Raw genomic sequence first — 21120 nt, 5'->3', positions numbered from 1 at the left:
GGGCTACAGTTGTTTTGGGATTGTACCCAAGGTGCCTATTACTATTGGTACTACCCTTGCTTGCCTTTGCCATAGTCATTCTATTTCTATTTTTAGGTCTTTGTATTTTGTTATCTTCTCCAGTTCTATTCTGCTGTCTCCAGGCATTGCTACATCTACTATCCAGACTTTTTTTGTCTTTCTTATTGATATTATTATTGTTGTTGTTATCATTGTTGTTTTGTTGTTATATTAGGAACTACTGTATTTTTCTTGTTCATTACCTTCCATACAAAGCTGAATAAAATTTCGACATGCTTTGGGAGCTTCTTTTGACCATAATTCAATATCAATATCTCCAGCTGTTGTTTTCAATAATACCTACAGAATAGATTTAATATATGATTATGTGATCATTACAGGTCTCAATATTTTTTTAATCACTTAGTACATAATTACTTCTTCTGAAGCATACATTTACTATATGTCCTCTAGAATGTGATATAACACAATCAATAGCAAAATAAACTAACAGAAAATAATATGGAAGCAATAAAGCAGACATTACTAATAAAGCAGGAACTACTAATGCAGTCATACTCTTGTGTACAGTACACAAATATGGTAAGAATTGAGCCTCTATCTCTACAAGTTTATTGTAAGCAGATTTGAATACTATTTTAATAAAAAAGCAGATAGAAATGTTTAGGATTGTACAGTTAGATGTCCAAACTGATAAGGCAACTGAGTAGAATACTATTTTTATTGGATAAAAAATTAACTAATAAGGCTCATAAAATATGGCTCTGAAGTTTTTTTTTCTTTGATTTGAGCAGTTTGTTTTTAGACAGCCAAAAAGTTGGGGAGGAAAGTTTTATAAATAGCTAAGTTACAGGAAATCATGTCATACCTCTGTTAAAATAGCAGTTGTTTAGGAAATATAACCTTAGCAATATTTCAGAAACTACATATACAGTCTGCCCATACAACTCTCTAGACCAGGCATGTCAAACTACTGGCCTGCAGCTCAGACAAGTCGTCCTGAAACCATGCCCACCCCATTGCTGGCAATGGGGAAAAAGTTGCGATACGTCGTGCAACATCACGTGACATCGCAAGTTTGACATGTCTGCTCTAGACCAGGGCTTTTCAACCTTTTCACCCATTGTACAACTTTTAGGATATGGCAACATCCGAGTACCACCAGTAGCCTAGCAAGGTGTCAAAAACTTGATGACCCCCCCCCCCAAAAAGAAGGAAAAAAGTGATGAAGTACAGGTAGTCCTCGACTTACAACAGTTCGCTTAGTGACTGTTCAAAGTTACAATGGCACTGAAAAAAGTGCCCCCCCAAGCCACAGCTGAGCAAGACACCTGCTTACCCGCCCGGCGGCACTCTTCCTCCTGTCCAAGGTTTTCATTGTTGTGAGCATTTATGTTGAGGATTGGCATGGTGGGGTGGGGGTGTATTTGGTTTTTATTCCCCCCCCCCCGGTCTGCTGGGTGGTTGCAGCAGGTTTTGGTCACTACACATGACCCTGGGACACTGTGACCGTCATAAATATGAATCAGTTGCCAAGCATCTGAATGTAAATCACAAGACCCTGGAGCTGCTGCAACATTCCAGCTGACTGGTGCTTCTTCTGGGCTCAGAAGCGCCAGGATCAGCGCCGAGCTCCAGCTGGAGCCTGGCACTGATCCTGGCACTTCCACTGAGCCCTGACAGCCCTGCAGCTCCAGCCATCTCTTGCTCTGGCTTGTGCGGTGCTGCCACCGATTCAGCTCATTCCCCTCCCCCGCTACCACTTTTCTAGAATGGTGGCGTACCACCTGCCAGGTGCCAATGTACCACAGGTGGTACCTGTACCACTGGTTGAAAAGCCCTGCTCTAGACTATATCATTTTGTTACATTCTTAGCAAAGACATAAAATATTTTTCAGTTGCATGAAAAAGGTTCAGCTTATTCAGAATAAAAACAAGCAGTCACAAGAATAATCAATGCCATCTCTTATTGATATTACATGGCCTCAGACACCTTGAATTTGATCCAGAAGCAAATCAGCAACCATTTTTTACTCCCTGACAACATGAACGAAAGCAGGAAAGTGTTTATTAACAGGAGCAGGGGGTGTCAAGTCTTTATATAGGATACAGACAGTGGTGGGATTCAGCCGGTTCATACCACTTCCACAGAACTGGTAGCTAATTTTTTGTTGCCCAGGCCCAGAATGGACTTCCGGAAGCGGCATCCACACAGAGAACTGGTTGTTCACATATCTGAATCCCATCACTGGATACAGGTATATACATTTGATATATAATTGGTGTATCAGAAAGTAAAAGCATTGATGTGCAATAAAAGCTTTATTTTTGTTAGACATGGTATTGTTGTTATATAAAATATGTTGCATTTGTGGGGTTGTTTCTTAACACTGATCAAGGATTTCAAAATACAGTCTCCTTGTTTGATTAGTCACATCCTATCCCTGAAAAAGCTAGTTTTGCACATCAAAGGAAACAAACATCTTTGGCTTAAAAAAATATGGTTTCCTAAACTTCAAAAGGAGGCATAGATGCCATGCTAAAATCCTAGTGTTATCTGTACTGTACTTAAATGTTAGCAGAAAATCCTAAAATTCAATACATCAACCTGAGGTACACCTGAACTTTGGTAGCACTTCTATATTAGTCAAAATGTGCCCAAAGTGATTCTTGCTATCCTTATCATTAGAAGAAAATATTGCATGTGCCACAGGTAACAAAACTAAGGCTGGTAATTTCAATTCACATCTATCATAGTAAAAACAGCATATGAGAACCTAAATTGACCAAAGCATTGATGGATAACGGATGTCAATGAGCTCATCTGATGCTATTTCTCACTCCTTTTCCATTCTTTTCATTAGGGTGTTTACCTAAAAAAGGAATAGTATGATGGATGTATATGGTTTTTGCAAACTTCCATTTCTTCCAAATGCTTTGAGAATTTCATTATTTAGTCACATAACTTAATTAAAACCTTTGCAGTCTTTTGTTGGAAATAAAACGGTTTCTGCCATTGGAGAAAACAGAATTCCCTTGGCTCACATTTTAATATGTATTAAGTCCTATCACAGCCATTACCCAAACATTGACTACTTGGGGATGTTTCAATCTAAATTCTTTACATTCTTATTCTATAGTAAACCCCACTGAACTCAACCTAATATCACAATATTGGATTGAAGCCACACTGTTCCAGCCAATGTATACTCGGGCAATAAGCAGGCATTTAATACAATTAATTTCAAATTAAGACACATCGCATATTAAATTTCTACATTCGCAACAAACTGAAGCACTTCAATGCTTCCCACTCAAACTAAATCAGTTATTAAGCACTGGGTATATCTACGCTCCTCCTTAGATGAGGGACGGACTCTCACCTTGCCGTTGGTTGGCGGTTCCTGGATGTAAATATTGCTCATGATGAAAACTTCCACACAGCCGCTGCCTTGAGAGGATATCTCACTCGTAGCATCCACCCGGTGAGCGAGAAATCTCCTCAATGACTATTTGGGACTCCAGCGCGATCTTTCCCCCGCCATGTTGGGTCATGGAAGACTTCATTTCTAGGCTTGGGGGGAGACAGAGGACAGCGCCACCAAGAGAACTCAGGCTTCTGATGTTCTGTTCAAGAACAGAAGGAGAAATAGCCTCGGAATTTCGGGCAACGTCCACGAACTAACCGCAGCTGAGTGCGGCCCAGTAGGACCAAATTTTTCGCCGTATTAGGAGGGTCCCCCTCTTCACATCTTAGCGAGTAGTATGACCCGCTGTGCAGTGGCTATAATCGTCCGACTAGAAACGTTGCTGTAACTATTTTGATCCAGCTGAGAGAGGTTGGCTCATCAACCGCGAAAGACGGAGGTGGGAAAGTCTTTTCTGAATTGATCTGCATGTCCCACCCCGTATCCCCCGAACTGAAGGAAAGGAGCAAGACCTACGGAGGAAGAATATGAGCGAAATGTTCAAGGATCGCCGGATTCAGTTTCTAAGTCACGTAGGTGTCTATGAAGATTCTCAGTCATTCAGGTCATGGTTGTCCCGAAGGTGTTTTTTCAAAAGACAACTAGATTTTTTTCTTAAAGACGTTTCGCTTCTTATCCAAGAAGCTTCTTCAGTTCAGAAATGAACTGAAAAAGCTTCTTGGATGAGAAGCGAAACGACTTCAGGAAAAAACAAAGTCCATTTGCTTTTTGAAAAAAAACACCTTTGGGATAAGTGTTTCACGATTTGAGCTTGGAAAATCCCGACGACAGCTCGGCTTTTCTGGCTACGTTCAGTATTATCTATTCCAGATCAATTTAAATAATTTGCATCTGAGTTTTCCCGCATTACGTGCTTAGAGTTGCTCAGCACTTAAGAAAATGCCCCACAACAGACAAATGCCAGGAGAATCAACGAGGATATATCCACAACGGCAGCCTAGCATTGAGAGTCGAGTGGGAGACTATTGGGTGCCATTCAGATGCGTTAGGTGCATCAAACTCCCAGTATTCTTCCTTCCCCCCCCTCCCCTGAGAAAGGACGCTCTATTGGTCTTGGTCGACCCTTGGTTGGATATAGTATCTACCAAGTCCACCGCTCCTTTTGCACCTGGTGTCTTTCGGTGGCCCAAAAGCAAAATAAGCGGAGGGCAAAAGCGGCTGTTTATAGTTCAATTGGCTTTAGAAAGATCAAGAAGACAGACGCCCAGATTTGTATCATTAACTTTCCGAGCAAGTAGGCAGAAAATAAGCTTTACAAAAACCGGCTTCCAACCTAAATACATACGGAAAGTACAGTACATGCCGAGCACTGGTGTATTAACTAATCTGCTTTCTTAGTAAACTAACCTTAGCTTATTCCCATTGGACCAAGCGCTGTCAATCAATAGGACAGCCCATTGCCTTTTATTGGGAGTGGCACAGGAGAAAGAAACTCTGATATTGCCGGGGGTGGGAGTGGGTGGGGGCGGCAAAAGTAGTCTCTGCCATAGGAGTGAACAACCTTCAGACAGGAATCAACAAAGAGACGCCGAATGATAAGCGCCCTCCTTTCCTCTCCCAGCAAGTCAGGAAGGAAGGCTTTTGCTCCTTCCTGCCTCTTAGTTATTTCCTTAAGGACCTCCCCCCTCATCTTGGCTGCATAATGGTTCAGCCCTTCACGTTTCGGGTCAAAGTTCCCCAGCGGAGAACCGGAGTTAGTTGAGGCGGGGGTGGGTTGTGCTGGGCGCATGGCGTTGCCAGGTGAGCTGCCGAAAGGGGATGGGGCGGTAGGGTTAAGATGCGAGTGGAGGCGGCGGCTTTTGCCAAAGGAGTCTGGGAGACGAGTGCGAGCAAGGAAGGCACGACTGAAAAACAGTCGTCTTGAATTAATTCGTCCGCGTCTCGATGGCCGTCTAAGCTGGGGTTGCTTAACTCTCTAAGCCTGGGCTTAGTTGAGTCGCGGTCAGCGTTTCTTATAAGGGTGGTCCGGGGACTCCCTGGGGACTCCGCGACATCAACATTATTTGCCAGATGCTGAAGATATTTGCAAACATTTAAAACAATTACACTTACTATTTTTTGTTTGTTAAAGGTATAGGGTGTTTTCCATGAAAAATATTTTATTGGATGTTAATATCTAACATATTTAATGTCATTTTTACACGATTTAGAAATCTACAAATGAGTCCATTTTATTTTTAACACTGTAGATATTGATAAATATAACCCATGCAAATCAAAGCTTTTGGGGGGGGGTCCTCCATAATTTTTAAAAGTGGAAAGGTCTGAGGGTGAAAAGTGTAAGAAACACTGGTCTATGTAAGTCTATATAGATTGGTCAATAGACCAATCCTATTCTGCTTTGCATTTGGGAGAATAGCCAAAGTGGATCCATCACGTATCTAGTAAACCATCAAACAGTTTATAAACCATAGTAACTGGAATTATACAAATGATAAACCATGAATAAGCAAACCATATCTATTTAAGCAATCCAGTCTGGTCTGAGGGGTTTAATTTTAATTGTGGTTTTAATTTATCTTCTACATTTGGGCAGTAGGGCTTAATTTATTTTCAATGTTCTGTATTTGTGCATTTTGACATTTATGTCACTGTTCACCGCCCTGAGTCCTTAGGGAGAAGGGCGGTATACAAATCAAATCAAATCAATCAATCAATCAATAAATAAATAAATAAATATTTTGGCGTAATGAAAATCCTGAAAGTCTGTTGACCTTCTGTTTGTTTATATTTACATTTTGCATTAACAAACTTAAAATGCAAGGTTTTAATTACAATTTTAATTAAAAGGTTAAAAAGTTGTAACTCAATTTAAAAATAAAGTTGTTAGTCATTCTAGTATTATAAAGTCCAAGATCGCAAGTTTCTACTTTCAATTTTATATTCTGTTACTTATCCAGATGGTTAAATATTAATATTTGGCATATTATATATTTTAGAGTATTCTTTAATATACTTCCTGTTTGATACTCTATAAATTTACATACTATGGCATTTTGTAAACATATGACAAATTGAAGTAGGAAGAAGCAGGAATTGGTCTGTTCAGTTATTCTTTCCAGAGTACAGAGCACCAGGATGAATTCAGGATATATAACAGTACAGGTACAGTACAACAACAATTGACCTCAACATTTCTCTCGTTAGGCAAGACAGTTAAGTGAATTGTACCTTGTTTTATGACCTTTTTGCCACTGTTGTTAAACAAATCACTGCAGTTGTTAAGTGAATCATGCAGTTGTTAAGCAAATCCAGCTTCCTCCATTGACTTGCTTGTTGGCAAAGCATCCAAATTTTGATCATATGATCATGGAGATGCTACAAGGCGGAGATGGATGCTGCTTTCTTCCTGTTCTTTCATTGAGACAATAAAGATGCAATTTAATTTAACATTTATGTTGTGCCCTTCAGTGCATATGTATCATGTAGGCTTATGAATAATAAAGCCGCTATAAAAGTAAATATTTTAAAAGAAAACAATTAAGACAAAAAAGAGTTAGAAAAGGATTATCTAATGAAAACAGGCAGGTGCAGCAAATTAAATGTACCTGGTCAGTGGTTTTCTAACTAGGAAGGTCTTACCCATTGAAAAACAATATTTGCCTGATTTTCTTTCTCCTCCAGTTCCTATCTGATGCTGAATAAGAAGTGGAAGAATGTACTAGATTTATTATAGCCCTCCCAGCAGTTTTTAGACCTCAAATAAAAAGGTAAAGGTAAAGGTTCCCCCGTGCATGCGTGCTAGTCGTTTCCAACTCTAGGGGCTGGTGCTCATCTCCGTTTCAAAGAGCCAGCGCTTGTCCGAGGACGTCTCCGTGGTCATGTGGCCGGCATGACTGGACGCCAAAGGCGCACGGAACGCTGTTACCTTCCCACCGTAGTGGTCCCTATTTTTCTACTTGCATTTTTACGTGCTTTCGAACTGCTAGGTTGGCAGAAGCTGGGACGAGTAACAGGCACTCACTCTGCTACGCGGCACTCGGGATTCGACCCGCCAAACTGCCGACCTTCTGATCGACAAGCTCAGCGTCCTAACCCACTGAGCCACCACGTCAAATATCTGAGTCCTAATGGACATATTTTATCTGAGTCCTAATGGACATATTTTATCAATAGAACCAGTTTGGTCTAGTGGTTAAGACACCAGGATAAACTGATCTAGAGACAAGAGTTCTAGTCCTGCATTAGGCATGAAAGCACCCCACCTCCTCTCACCTCACATGGGTGGTGGTTGTGAGGAAAATAGGAGGAAAAAGGATTAGGTATGTTCACTTTGAGTTTTATAAAAATAAAGGTGGGATATAAATAAATAATGGCTTAGCTAGCTATGGAAAATATTGGACATATAGTTCAGTATTTGAAAGCTACTGCACTGGGAAAAGCTATTTACACTTTTTACATATAAAGCAAGTCTATTTCAGTATCCATGTAACTTATATTCTGTCAGCTCTCAAGATGGTCATTGGATATAATAAGTCAACTCTTTTTAATCTTCCAAGTAAACTTGGAAGCCAGAACACAATTCTTTTATTCACATCTGGATCTTATAATTTATGGAGAAATAGATTCATGTAGTTAAGGTTTTTTTGAAAAAATATTATGTAAATGAGGGTGGTTCAAGCATTGATCTTTTGTTTTTGTATTATATTTGAGTGAATGCCTAAATGTACTTTCTGTGTATACCATTACTGATTTTTAAAAATAATAAATATAATAATATATAATAATATAATAGTTTCAGGATGAGAGGATATCTTGTTCTCTTTTAATTCACATGTTAGTTGTTTGCCAAATTCTTTATAATTGTGGTTGTTCCTGTTTTATGTCAACCAGAGCTCATCAGCTCCAGATGTTCTATACGTTGCTAGGAAACAGTAATTTACACATTGCTTCAGGTTTTTATGGTTTTATTGTTGTATTGTGCCATATTTGCCTGGAAATAGCACTGTCAATGTATAATTTCATGTGAATTGCAAATAGAAAAGGCAGCTTAATTCTGCCAAACAGTCTAATGTAGAAAAAGGGGTCCTGTGTTGTAGAACGTAATTTACATAAAAATGCTGCAAGCCCAGTATCAACATTTTATTTAAGAAACATACCTGGCTCCGAGATTAATTTATGAGATCAGTGTAACAAGTCACAATTTGGCACCAACCATTGTAATTGTAGGTGGCTGCTATTTTTATTATGCACTGTATGGGAAGGTAAAATTTACAAAACTATGACTTCTGGTTTGTCACGCAGCCGCTATGGATGGCTGGGAGACTTGCTCTCCCCCATCCAGTTTCGCATCGCTGGGAGTCCCTGAAAAGGGCCGAAAGTCGCCCTGAAGAGGTGACCAGCAAGGAGGGGCGTTCGCTGGATCACGGGAGAGCCGCAACTCTCCCGTTGGACCTGGCGATCCCTCCAAACCGGCGGACGAAAGGACTGGCCTTTATGGCTCGTCCCTAGGCTATGAACAGCTGAAGTCACGTTTTCCACCAGGCAACTCTTAAAGCAGTGCAGAAGAGACTGGGTGAGATCTACCTCTTTTACACCCTAATTACTTTCTGTACCTCCTTAAGCTGCTAAGCATTTTCCCCCTTGCGGTGAGGGAAGGGGGATTTCAGCCCTCCCTCCAGAAAGAGCGGTGACTAAATACCCAGGGGCGTTTTAAACGTTGAAAAATAACTGAATCCCAATTGGAACTTTATTTCTCAAAGCATGTATTGAAAGATTTTTTTATTTCCTATTGTTCATTGTCTACTTCTGTTGGAAATCTAGATTCTTATGAGAAAAAGAAAGAAAAACTGAAGATTAAGACAACTTTGGGACTCAAAGGGAAACTTTAAAAGGGGCCTGGCTGACTGCCCAGGGAAATAGATAAGATACATAACTTTGAGAAATTTGAAACAACAGCTGTGAAAGGCTTTGTGTTCCCTATCTAGAAAAAAAATTCTTTCTTTTGGATTTTCTAAGTGTAAAGCCTTTAGTTTAAAATACCAACATGGAAGAAGACCAGAAACAAAATTTACTTAAAGATGAAGATCAACAAACTCTTGCTATGTTAAAAACACTAATCCAAATTCTTACCACAACCAATGAAATACTAAGAGGCTATGTGAAGGAACAAGAAGACAGCCCAGATATGAAAGCCCAAACTTTGACCACAAAGAATAATCTATACAAAATACAATAGAAAAAATGAAACATTCAAGTACTATGACAGAAGAATCTCCTATTAAACAAATATTGATATTTGAAAATCCAGAAAAGACATTAACAACCTGGGAAAAGTAAAAGGAATTAGAGGATCTAGAAAAAGGAACAGTTGGATGAGAAGACAAACAATTCAGAACAACTATGTCGACATGGAAGAATAAAGAGATGACCCACTAGATCTACAAGTCCTCTCAAAAAATGGCAATCGGATGGTTTTGCCAATATCAATTAATATACATGATATTACAAGGAGATTGGTTCAATGACCCAAAAACAAGGACATGGAAGATGATTTGGCAAAGGAAAAAAGCTAGAATAAGACTCAAGAAGAATGGAGTTTCAACCATCTTATTGTAATCTGAAACAGAATGTACTTAAATAGATAAGGTGTATGTTGAACACAAGACATTGTTATGAACTGAGATAAAAAATTTGGTCATTAAAATTTAGCAGTATAAATACTGATAGGTAATTTGAATATTGATTTGTGCATAAAGGTCATGTAAAGGTGAATAATGTAGATAAGCTAAAAACCTATTGTTGAAAGTAATAAATAGGTCTATAAGGTAAAGGTAAAGGTTCCCCCGTGCATGCGTGCTAGTCGTTTCCAACTCTAGGGGCTGGTGCTCATCTCCGTTTCAAAGCTGAAGAGCCAGCGCTTGTCCAAGGACGTCTCCGTGGTCATGTGGCTGGCATGACTAGACGCCAAAGGTGCATGGAGCGCTGTTACCTTCCCACCGTAGTGGTTCCTATTTTTCTACTTGCATTTTTACGTGCTTTCGAACTGCTAGGTTGGCAGAAGCTGGGACGACTAACAGGCACTCACTCTGTTACGCGGCACTCGGGATTCGACCCGCCAAACTGCTGACCTGATCGACAAGCTCAGCGTCCTAACCCACTGAGCCACGAAAATTATCAGTTTAAGCAAGAGATAGCAGATATAAAGAGGAAGAGAGGAAGCATTAAATATTGAAATAAAAAGAAATTTTGATTACTACTTAAAAAAACAACTGAAAATTAGCAAAAAGGAAGGATATCATATTGTATCCTTGTTGACATAGAGGGTGAGAAGTTAAGTAAGTGGGATGTGTATTTTGAATATTAGATTTTGTGAGGAATGGTGATAGATGAATTGGGAGTATCCTAAAAATCTTGGGAATGATAAATATCAAACGTTAAATCTAAATGTTAGTGGAAATTAAAATTGAAGAATCTATTAGGTCATTGATTGTCTAAAACGGGTGTTAAACTCAATTTCATTGAGGGCCGCATCAGCATTGCGGTTGCCCTCGGGGCCGGGTGGGCATGGCCTACTGGGTGGGCATGGCTAGAGTGCGTATGGCCTACTGGGTGGGCGTGGCTAGCTCTACATTGTTCACATCAAGGGTGCCTATGGGGGCCTGGGCAGGAGTGGGACAGATCTGAGGGTCTCTGGCAGAAGGAGGGTCTCTGGGCCAGGGCCAAGGCAGTGGGGGCCGTTCCCTCACTGTTTCCAGGATGGCTTTGTGGGCCACATGAAACCACTTTGTGGGCCGGATCCGGCCCCCGGGCCTTGTGTTTGACATGTCTGGTCTAAAAGATTGTATGTTAAAACAATTAGAATATGTGTAAACTAAAAACTATGGATATATGTAAGAAAGTTATTTTCTATGTGATGGATAGGATAAAACTTGTTTTTTAATTTACAAATAGACAGTATATATGAAGGGAAAAAGAGAGGAAATATTTATGGTAGCAATTTGAAATCTGTACTAATGATATCTGTGTAATTGAATTACTACTACTCAGCCACCACGTTGATTTTCAAATATGTGAATGTAATATGAGAAAATTTTAAAAAATGTATAAAATTTTTTTTACAAAATTATTCTTGGGTCTGTTACATTAATAAGTTTCCTGTACATTGAATATTTCTAAAATCTCTGTAAACTAATAAGAAATCTGCTTGGCTTTTTAGGTGGAAATAAGGATAATATCAGGGCAGGATGTAAGAAATGTGGCTATCGTAAGTATCTACAAAGATGAAGATACAGTTCTGAAAATGAACAGGTTGGAATGAGTCTTCTTGCAATGTGTCACTTGTATTATCAGCAGCAATTGTAGGGGAACTGGAAAACATTCATTTTTTTGGCTGATTTTGTAGTTTTGTGCTTGATAAGGAAATAAAGAGTATTGAAATTCAACATACTGAAGGAAAGAAGGGAAAAGTGAATTTCAGTTGCTTATGGGTCAAGCGCCACACTAAAAATCAATCAACAGACGAATGATTTTTTCCAATCTTTATATCACTAAGTGGTTCTATGGTTTTACTAATCAAGACATAGTAGTGTTGGCTTTCTTTTTGTAAAATAAATGATGGCATGGTATAATGATAATCTGTTTTGCATTTTTGTTTATATGAGGTTGTATTGCCTACTTTTAAGAATTGCTAAGGACCAGATGATTTTTATTACGTTTTGATACGTAAAATCATAGAATTCAAAGAGGTGTACTTTCTTTTTCAAATGGTGAAGGTAATGGGTTCTTTGCTAAATTATCCTTAGTCTGCATAAGCAGTGGAAAGAGTGATGGGAATTGTAGTCCTCATAGTAGTTTGCCGATCTTGAAATAAGTGACCTAAAACTTATTTAAAACAAAAACATTCTGTCCAAAGAACTGGAGAATCTGCTAGGGTAGAACATAATAGGTTGAACAAGCTTGTCAACCTAATCTATTACAAAGAACCATACATAATAGCCTTGCCAACAACACAGTAATAAATATATATGTTAGCCTTTATTATTTAGTGCAAGTATGTATTTACTTTGAACATATATAACTGAAGGAAACATTATGCAAATTATGTAGTTTTTGCTGATAAACACCACCAATGGATGTATGAGACAACTTTTGTAGATCCTGTAATCATTTCAGAGCTAAAAAATTATGTTTTAAAGAACTTCTTGCAGACCTATATTGAACAAGTCAAACTACTGTAGTTTTAAGCAGAAGGAAATTTCACCAAATTTGGATCTTAGATTATGACGGTTATCATGACTATTCTCTCATAATTATATATCTTTCATTCTTTTATTAGTGCTTGATTTAATTTTAAATTGAATGATGCTATATGGAGCTAAAGCTGATTAGCCTTGGTGGAGCAGTGGGCTAATGCCTCCTTAAGTAACACCAGCTGCCTGCAATTAGTGCAGGTTCGCATACCACCAGGCTCAAGGTTGACTCAGCCTTCCATCCTTCCGAGGTAGGTAAAATGAGGACCCAGATTGTTGGGGGCAATAAGCTGACTTTGTAATAATGCCACTTGGGGTGTGTGTGAAAGCCCTAATAAGCAGGCATATACATAAAATGAAGGCTATTGCTAAGCACATTGATTGTGCTTAGATTGTAAGCCGCCCTGAGTCTTCGGAGAAGGGCGGGATATAAAGGATTTTAAAAAAATAAATCAATTTTGTTTAAGATATGATTGACCTTATTTGGTGTAAGGATAGGTTTTGTGTGTATACACGTATCGGTAAATTAAGAGGCCCCTGATACATTTTTTAGCTGGGTATTTTAAAGGATTAGGGAAGGGGAGGGATAGTAGGATGGGGAGGGAATTTTTAATTAGTACTCAGTCTGGGCCTAAGAGGGGTCCCGGCGGGATAGGGTTGAGGGGAGAAGCTGCTGGTTCTGTGTGTACTGGGGTGGGACTTCAAATCCCCACGACGATAGGGAATGGCAGCAGATGTGTGCACGGAGGGCCATATCAACATCCGGGATCGCGCCCCCGCTGCTTGCGAGCGGTGACGCGCTCCGACCCTCCGATTAGCACCCTTTTACCCGGGGGTGAGGGTGATCAGGCCCCTGAGCTCAGGCTGGTTTACCTTAATGCCAGGTCCGTTGTTAATAAGGCTCCCCTCATTCGAGACTTGATCGAGGAGGAACGCGCGGATCTGGCATGCATTACGGAAACCTGGTTGGGCTCAGAGGGAGGAGTCCCTCTGATTGAGTTATGCCCCCCAGGTTTCCGTGTGCTACACCAGCCACAGGCTCAGTGTAGGGGCGGTGGGGTGGTGGCGGTTATCAGGGAGAGTTTATGTCCGCGGGAGACCACCATTGTCCAGATTGGTGGGAGTGAGTCCCTCCTGAGATGTGGTTCTCGGGTTCAGATGGGCTTGTTGCTTACATACCTGGCGCCCAGCTGTGTGGCAACAACTCTGCCCGAGCTGCTCGACACCCTCTCAGGGTTGGCGGTGGAGTTCCCCAGACTCATAGTGCTGGGTGACTTCAACCTACCTTCCCTGGGAGGGTCATCGGAACTAGCCCGGGAGTTCATGGCCTCCATGATGACCATGGACCTGACCCAGGTAATTCAAGGCCCGACTCGTGGGGGGTCACACTCTCGACCTGGTGTTCCTGTCTGGACAATGGTTGGATGATTTGGGAGGTGGTTTACCGGTTGCTACTCCCCTGTCATGGTCCGACCATCATCTCCTGCGACTGGTCTTCCGTTATGCCACCCCCCGCTGCTGGGCGGCGGAACCAACTAGATGGTTCCTCCCCAGGCGCCTAATGGACCCTGAACGGTTCCAGATGGCGCTTGGGTCTATACCTATCGCCCTCACTCACAGCCCAGCTGATGTCTTGGTGGATGCCTGGGAAAGGGCGGCCACTGAAGCACTCAACTGTGTTGTACCCTTGCGACCTCTGACCCGACGCAGATCCCGTTGGGCTCCATGGTTTTCTGTGGAACTCCGGGAGATGAAACGTCGGAGATGGGGTCTAGAGAGCAGTTGGAAGTCCAGCCGTTCCGAATCTGACCGATTGCAGTTAAGAACCTTTATAAGGTCTTATCTTGCTGCGATGAGGACGGCGAGGGCTAACTACTTCACCGCCCTCATCGCGTCCGCAGATAATCGCCCGGCCGCCTTGTTTAGGGTGACTCGCTCCCTTCTTAACCAGGAGATGAGGGAGGATCCCTTACAGGGACGGGCCGAGGAGTTTAGTCATCATCTGACGGACAAAATTGCTCAGATCCGGGCCGGTTTGGACTCTGACTGGGTGGACTTTGACGTGGAGGAATCGGACGGTCTTGAGCATGTTATCTGGACTGAGTTCGATCCTGTTTCCCCTGATGATGTGGACAGGATCATGGGGAGGCTGAGCTCCACCACTTTTTTGTTGGATCTGTGCCCCTCCTGGCTGGTTTATGCGGCTCGGGAGGGGACACGAGACTGGTTCCAGGCAGTAATAACTGCTTCCTTGAAGGAGGGTGTCTTCCCCGCCGCCTTGAAGGAGGCGGTGGTGAGACCACTCCTCAAAAAGCCTGCCCTGGACCCGGCTGTTTTAAATAACTATCGTCCAGTCTCCAACCTTCGCTTTTTGGCGAAGGTTGTTGAGAGCGTGGTGGCACAACAGCTTCCTCTGTTCCTGGAGGAAACTGATTATCTGGACCCGTACCAATCGGGTTTCAGGCCCGGGCACAGCACGGAGACGGCACTGGTCGCGCTGGTGAATGATCTCTGGCGGGCTCGGGACAGGGGTTGCTCCTCTGTCCTAGTCCTATTAGATCTCTCAGCAGCTTTCGATACCATCGACCATGGTATCCTACTGCGACGTCTCAGGGGGCTGGGAGTGGGAGGCACCATTTTACGGTGGTTCTCCTATCTCCTGGGCCACTCGCAGTCAGTGTTGACGGGAGGGCAGAGATCCACCCCAATGCCTCTTGCTTGTGGAGTCCCTCAGGGGTCGGTTCTCTCGCCCCTCCTGTTCAACATCTAAATGAAGCCGCTGGGCGAGGTCATTCGTGGTTTCGGGGTGGGGTATCATCAGTACGCTGATGATACCCAACTTTTTTTCTACACCTCAAACCAACCCAGTGATGCCCTCGCCGTGATGTCCCGTTGCCTGGAGGCGGTCCAGGTCTGGATGGGAAGAAACAGGCTTCGTCTCAATCCTGCCAAGACTGAGTGGCCTTGCGTACCGGCATCTCGGGCTAACCAAACTATTCCACCTTTAATGATGGGGGGGTGAAGTGTTACCCCCCATTGATAGGGCTCGCAACTTAGGCGTCCTCCTGGACTCACGGCTCAATTTTGAAGATCATATACGAACCGTGACCAGGGGAGCTTTTGCCCAGGTTCGCCTGGTGCACCAGTTGCGACCCTACCTGGACTGAGATGCCCTACGCACAGTCACTCATGCGCTCGTGACCTCCCGTTTAGACTATTGCAATGCTCTCTACATGGGGCTGCCCTTGAGGACCATTCGGAAACTACAACTGGTGCAGAATGCGGCCGCGCGAGTTGTGATGGGGGTCTCCCGATACTCCCATGTAACACCTCTACTCCGTGAGCTGCATTGGCTTCCGGTTGCTCTCCGGGTGAGATTCAAAGTGCTGGTGATAACCTATAAAGCCCTAAATGGCTTGGGTCCGGGATATTTGAGGGAACACCTGCTGCCAGCATCAAGTTCCCTTCGTCCAGTGCGCTCGCAGAGGGAGGGTCTTCTCAGGGTGCCGCCGGTAAAAGATTGCCGGCGGATAACACCCAGGGAGAGGGCCTTTTCTGTGGGTGCACCTGCCCTCTGGATCCAGCTGCCCGTAGAGCTCAGGACTGCCCCTGACCTACGCTCATTCCGCCGGGACCTGAAGACTTGGCTCTTTGAGCTCTCTGATCCAGGCTGAGAATTTTAACTGGGGTTTTATTTTCAGGGATAATTTAATCTTTTAATTCTCTTTTAACTTTGTATTTTATATTGATGTGATTTTAAAATGCCCTGTAAACCACCCTGAGTCCTTCGGGAAAGGGTGGTATATAAATCTAATAAAATCTAAATCTAAAATCTAAATGTTTAGCATTATTTCTATACCTCTGCAAGTGTTTCTGAACAGTATTTTGAGCTAGTTTGCATTCTATTAATGTCTTCAATGGCTAATGGTATGTGAAGTGTTGATATGAGGCATATTAAAAGGAAAAAAGGAATATGTTTATGGATTTTTTTATTATTTGACTCTTGGTTTATAACTAAAAAACAGACAGGAAAATATTTCGTATTAACCTTTTTGAATTTCTTTATATTTTCATATACAAAATTTTATGTTTCTACTTATTTCATAAAAATTATAGCTGCCCATTCCATAATACATATTAGAAGAATTTTTTGCACTTATACTGATTTAAATTAATAGCGTCCATACTTTTTTTACCAAAATCAAATTAAGTGAATTTCTGAGAAAAGATGTTACAACAAAGTTATATTTTCTTTCCATTATGTTTATTATAGCTAAAGTTTTACTCTATGCTCTACTGTAAACCACACCAGCTTAAAATACAATAGCTTCCATGTTATTAACCCTGAAGAAACTGCCATATCTGCTGTGAAAAATGGAAATGAAAATATTTTCAGTGTTAAGCTTTGTTGCTAAGAAAAACTACCTGGATGTATCTATATAGATACCAGGAAATGAGCTTGAGTAGAAGAAGACTTTACTTTTGGTCTTTTAAACCAAGAAGCAACACAGCTTTAATAATATGCCATTCTTTTAAAGGGCCAAAACTTTTGGAGAATAAATTAAAATTTCCTGAGTTGTTTTTTTTACTTGCTTGCTGAGCAGCAAATAGTCAATTGTACTATTTTTTGTTTGTTTTTCTTAAAATCTCTCTTCCTTTCTCAAACTTTACTTTAGCAGGTCATCTGACATTTGAGTGCCGAAACTTTCTCCGTGTAGATCCCAAAAGAGACATTGTTTTAGATGTGAGTAGCACAAGCAGTGAAGAGAGTGAGGAAGAGGAGCTGGAGAAACTTCATGTCGTTCCAGAAAAACAGGGTAAGTTTGATCACCTTATATTTGTCTTTGTTGTTTTTCTTTTGTATTTTTTTTTCCCTTAACACTGGGCTCTTAACAATGCTATCAGGATATCTGCCAGAGGAAAGAATGATCTTTTTCAATTATCTTTGCAATCAGTCCATAAAGCCAGATGGTAATCTCTCTTAATTTACAGGCATTCCTGATGAAGAAGAAAAGAAAAAGAACCAAAAGAAGAGCAAGGAAAAATCAAAATTAAAGAAATCAAGAAAAAGGTAGCAAAGCTGAGATAGAAGTTTAGGTAGTCCTTGACTTACCACAGTTCGTTTAGTGATCATCTATAGTTACAAAGGCACTAAAAAAAGTGATTTATGACCATTGCGTCATCCCCGTGGTACAAGATCAAAATTCAGACATTTGACAACTGACTCATATGTATGATGGTTGCAGTGTCCCAGGGGTCAAGGGATCACCTTTTGCAACCGTCTGACAAGGGAAATCAATGGAGCCAGATTCATTAACAGTTGTGTTACTAACTTAACAACTGCACTGATTTACTTAACAACTGTGGCAAGAAATGTTGTAAAATAGGGTAAAACACTCTTAACAACTGTCTTGCTTAGCAACAGAAATTTGGAGCTCAATTGTGGTCGTAGGTCGAGGACTAACTATAGTCAAATTGCTAAAAGCATATGATGATGATGCCCTGGCAAATCAGACAATAATAAAAGAAAAAAAAGGAAACATACTGAAAAGTTTCTCAGTTTTCTGCTTAGCTGGGGAAACAATCCAAAAAAGAACATTGTTTTGGGTAGCCCAAAAACATTGTTTTGGGCAAGGCTATATTTAAGCCATAATGTGGTTGTAGGAAACTAGCTATTGTACATTGAGACCATGTTTAATCAAGCTATAAATCATAGTTTAAGCACAATGTGTGAATTTATAGAACAGATTCATTAGAATGCTATCTATATGAGTCTGGATGCAACTCTTAGATTTACTACAAATAAAGTAGTTTTAAACTTTTTTACAGTAGCGGCCAAAATTGTGGAAACCTTTTGGGAAAACTATTTTTGAGGTTTGATGGCTAATAACACCACTTTTTTTTGGAGTAGTACCATAAAATTATATATAAATGGAAAGATAATTACTTAAGAATGTAATGCAACAAAGTTTCTTCAATTATCTGTACTGTATTCTATGAAACGTTATAGCCAATTAACCACAAAAAGGAAACAACTTGCTTAGGTTGATATCAGGTAGCTTTTCTTCATCTGATTGTAGCCAATGAGCATGAGTGTTTAGAGAGCCAATCAGGTGTCATCTTGTTTTGGCAATGAGCCAATCAGATCAGGATTCAGTTATTGATGTCATGTAATGAAGCTGAGAGGAGGACATTTGTCAGTGTGTTATGTGATCGCTATCAAGTTGGTTGGGGTTTTTTTTCCTTTCATTTAGTGAGCTTGTAAAACGTAATAAAATTAAAGTAATGGTGCAAAGAGTTGACTGGTTGCCCAGAAAGCGATGTAAAATAGTATTATTAAGTGAACAAGGCTACAGTTATAAAGAAATTAGAAGAAAAATTGGTGGAAACTTAACCAAAGGTGGCATTTCTACTGTACATTTTTCCCAATAGGTTTCCACAATTTTGGCCACTACTGCTTTTTCAGAATTCAGTTAGAGGTAGCTAGATTGTTCTCTGCTCCATTTCTCCTCTGTTTTATTTAGTGCATCTATACTTAACATGTTTCCTTTGTTTTTGCTCTTCTTTTAAATATTTTTTTGTCTATAAACCTTAGTTATCTGAACCTATAGAATTTCTATCTCCTATATGGGTGATGCCTTTCAGAAAATTAATTCCCTATTAATATACTGTCCCCTTTCTCAAATAGACAAAAACTATATTAGAATAAAAGGCTATAGAACTTGAGAAAAGTCTCTTTGGTGTATTTAGCTAGAGTAATTATATTTACCAGAAGTTGTATGTATTTCCAATTTTTTCACTCTATTTAGTATTTTAATTACATCATAAACTGTATTTATAATCCTATGTTTCATAGATCTCATTCTTCAAGCATCACAGAAGACGATGAACCTAAATCAAAAAAGCAGAAATCCCATAAAAAAGAAAAGAAGAAAGTGAAAAAGAATAAATCTAAGAAAAGAAAACATCACAAAAAGGGAGGAAAAAAACACAAAAGAGGAAAAGATTCATCTTCTGATAGTTCAGATTCTTCTAGCAATGATTGAAAAACAAGACTTAGGTTGATTTACGTCAATCCTAGTTCAAATTATAATACCATAAGATACATACTCCTTGATAATTTATTTTAAACGTATCTTTGTATTTAAACTTTTTTTTGTGGGGCGGGGGAATTAAGGTTTTCATTCTCCTTTATAGGTGTCACTATTTGTACTTCATGATTGAAAATTGAGAGATTAAAATGTTAAGTAATTGTTATTTTTAAGATTTTAATCTCTCAACGATTCCAAATTATTCACAAACAAAATCCGGTAATTTTAGTAGTAACGTCCTATGGTCTTTTAACACTTCTGATAATCAATGGGCACCTGCAAGAGACTGCTGTTCCGCAGATTCCAGATCCCATTTATTTCCATTATAGGTCCCAGAATGAGAAGAAAAAACACCCAATTCCATAGCAGGCATTTATGTCCCTTAACTGGGAACAGCTGGAGAAGTTCCACTTCAGTAGAAACCAGCAGAGCATGGAACCAGTAATTTTCCGTTTTTCAATTCTCTTTTCTTCTGTCCCATGGAAATGCTTTGTCGTTGTGTTCTGTTATTAAGATACATGTCCTTTTATACGTTTTTAGTAAAACTAGAAGGATGTATGTATCTTAGAAAACTTAGAAGCATAAAATCATTGTTAGTTATACGCTGATGATTCCAGAACTGATTACTCTTAGAAGTGTATAGCATGGAATAAAAAGAGTGAAGATGTTGAAAGATTGCTATAGTATATTATAGGTACACATGGTAGAAGCATCTCCGGATCAGGATGTAAGTTTGTATTTAAGAATAAATATTGGGAATTAAATGAGCAAAGTGGACATAGATTTTTAAGCACCAAGTGATTTTTTTCTAGTAAAAAATCCTATGTTTTGACCACTTGAAACGAAAGATGAAAACTATTTTTATGCTGCTTTTTTATTTTCATGTTGTTTCTTGCCATTTATTTGTATAGATGAAAAAACAGTATATACTTTTTGTTGGACCAAAGAAGTAAACCTGATTGAATTTGTAAGCTAAATGATTGCTTTATTGTGCTTAGTTTGCTAAAAAATAAAAAAGGTCATTCTTTTATCACCAAGTGCTTCTTTTTTCCACTGGAAAAATGGTGTGAGAAGCAGTGGAGGGAAATACCTTCAATATTTTTAATAGTTTTGCCTCATTTGTTTTGAGGCTGTTTATATGATATTGCAGTATGCCATTTCAGAGTAAAAGTTGCAGATACAGTATTAAAAAGTTATCTTGACAATATATACATAAGGGCTAGGTAAATAAGTTTATTAGATGCAGCATGTTAGATTAAAAGGGGGAAAGGTGCTTTGAAGTACATAGCTTTTTGAGAACATTTGCTCTTCAAACTTGGTTGAGTGGCA

General features: G+C 40.1%; 2 protein-coding genes across 4 annotated transcripts in view; one reads left to right on the top strand and one right to left on the bottom strand.

Moving 5' to 3' along the window:
• The window catches only part of CWC27 (CWC27 spliceosome associated cyclophilin), a 138136-nt gene extending 134137 nt beyond the window's left edge, over nucleotides 1–3999 (bottom strand). For both annotated transcript variants that reach the window (XM_081317837.1, XM_081317838.1), the window contains exons 1-2: nucleotides 3405–3999; nucleotides 264–360 (exon numbers count right to left, since the gene is read on the bottom strand). In XM_081317837.1, the coding sequence (XP_081173963.1) occupies nucleotides 264–360; nucleotides 3405–3446 (139 nt within the window). In that variant the 5' untranslated portion in view covers nucleotides 3447–3999. The remainder of the gene's footprint in view (nucleotides 1–263; nucleotides 361–3404) is intronic.
• Nucleotides 4000–5192: 1193 nt separating this feature from the next.
• SREK1IP1 (SREK1 interacting protein 1) lies at nucleotides 5193–20818 on the top strand. 2 transcript variants are annotated; one of them, XM_081317839.1, is made up of 5 exons: nucleotides 5193–5249; nucleotides 11668–11715; nucleotides 17377–17517; nucleotides 17693–17771; nucleotides 19557–20818. In XM_081317839.1, the coding sequence occupies exons 1-5, from the start codon at nucleotides 5237–5239 to the stop codon at nucleotides 19744–19746; spliced, it is 471 nt and encodes a 156-aa protein (XP_081173965.1). In that variant the 5' UTR covers nucleotides 5193–5236; the 3' UTR covers nucleotides 19747–20818. The 2 variants fall into 2 exon arrangements, with proteins under 2 accessions (XP_081173965.1, XP_081173966.1); XM_081317840.1 differs by having other exon boundaries at nucleotides 5202–5249; nucleotides 17380–17517.
• Nucleotides 20819–21120: the final 302 nt, after the last annotated feature.

The sequence above is a fragment of the Vipera berus genome (genome assembly GCF_964194415.1).
Source record: "Vipera berus genome assembly, chromosome: 2".
Lineage (NCBI taxonomy): Eukaryota > Metazoa > Chordata > Lepidosauria > Squamata > Viperidae > Vipera > Vipera berus.
This window is presented reverse-complemented; position numbering and strand designations above follow the sequence as displayed.

Coding starts and splice junctions, on each gene's coding strand:
- SREK1IP1 (XM_081317839.1), top strand. Junction 11,716..17,376: donor ATGTAAGAAATGTGGCTATC/GTAAGTATCTAC, acceptor ACTTTACTTTAG/CAGGTCATCTGACATTTGAG. Junction 17,772..19,556: donor TTAAAGAAATCAAGAAAAAG/GTAGCAAAGCTG, acceptor TATGTTTCATAG/ATCTCATTCTTCAAGCATCA.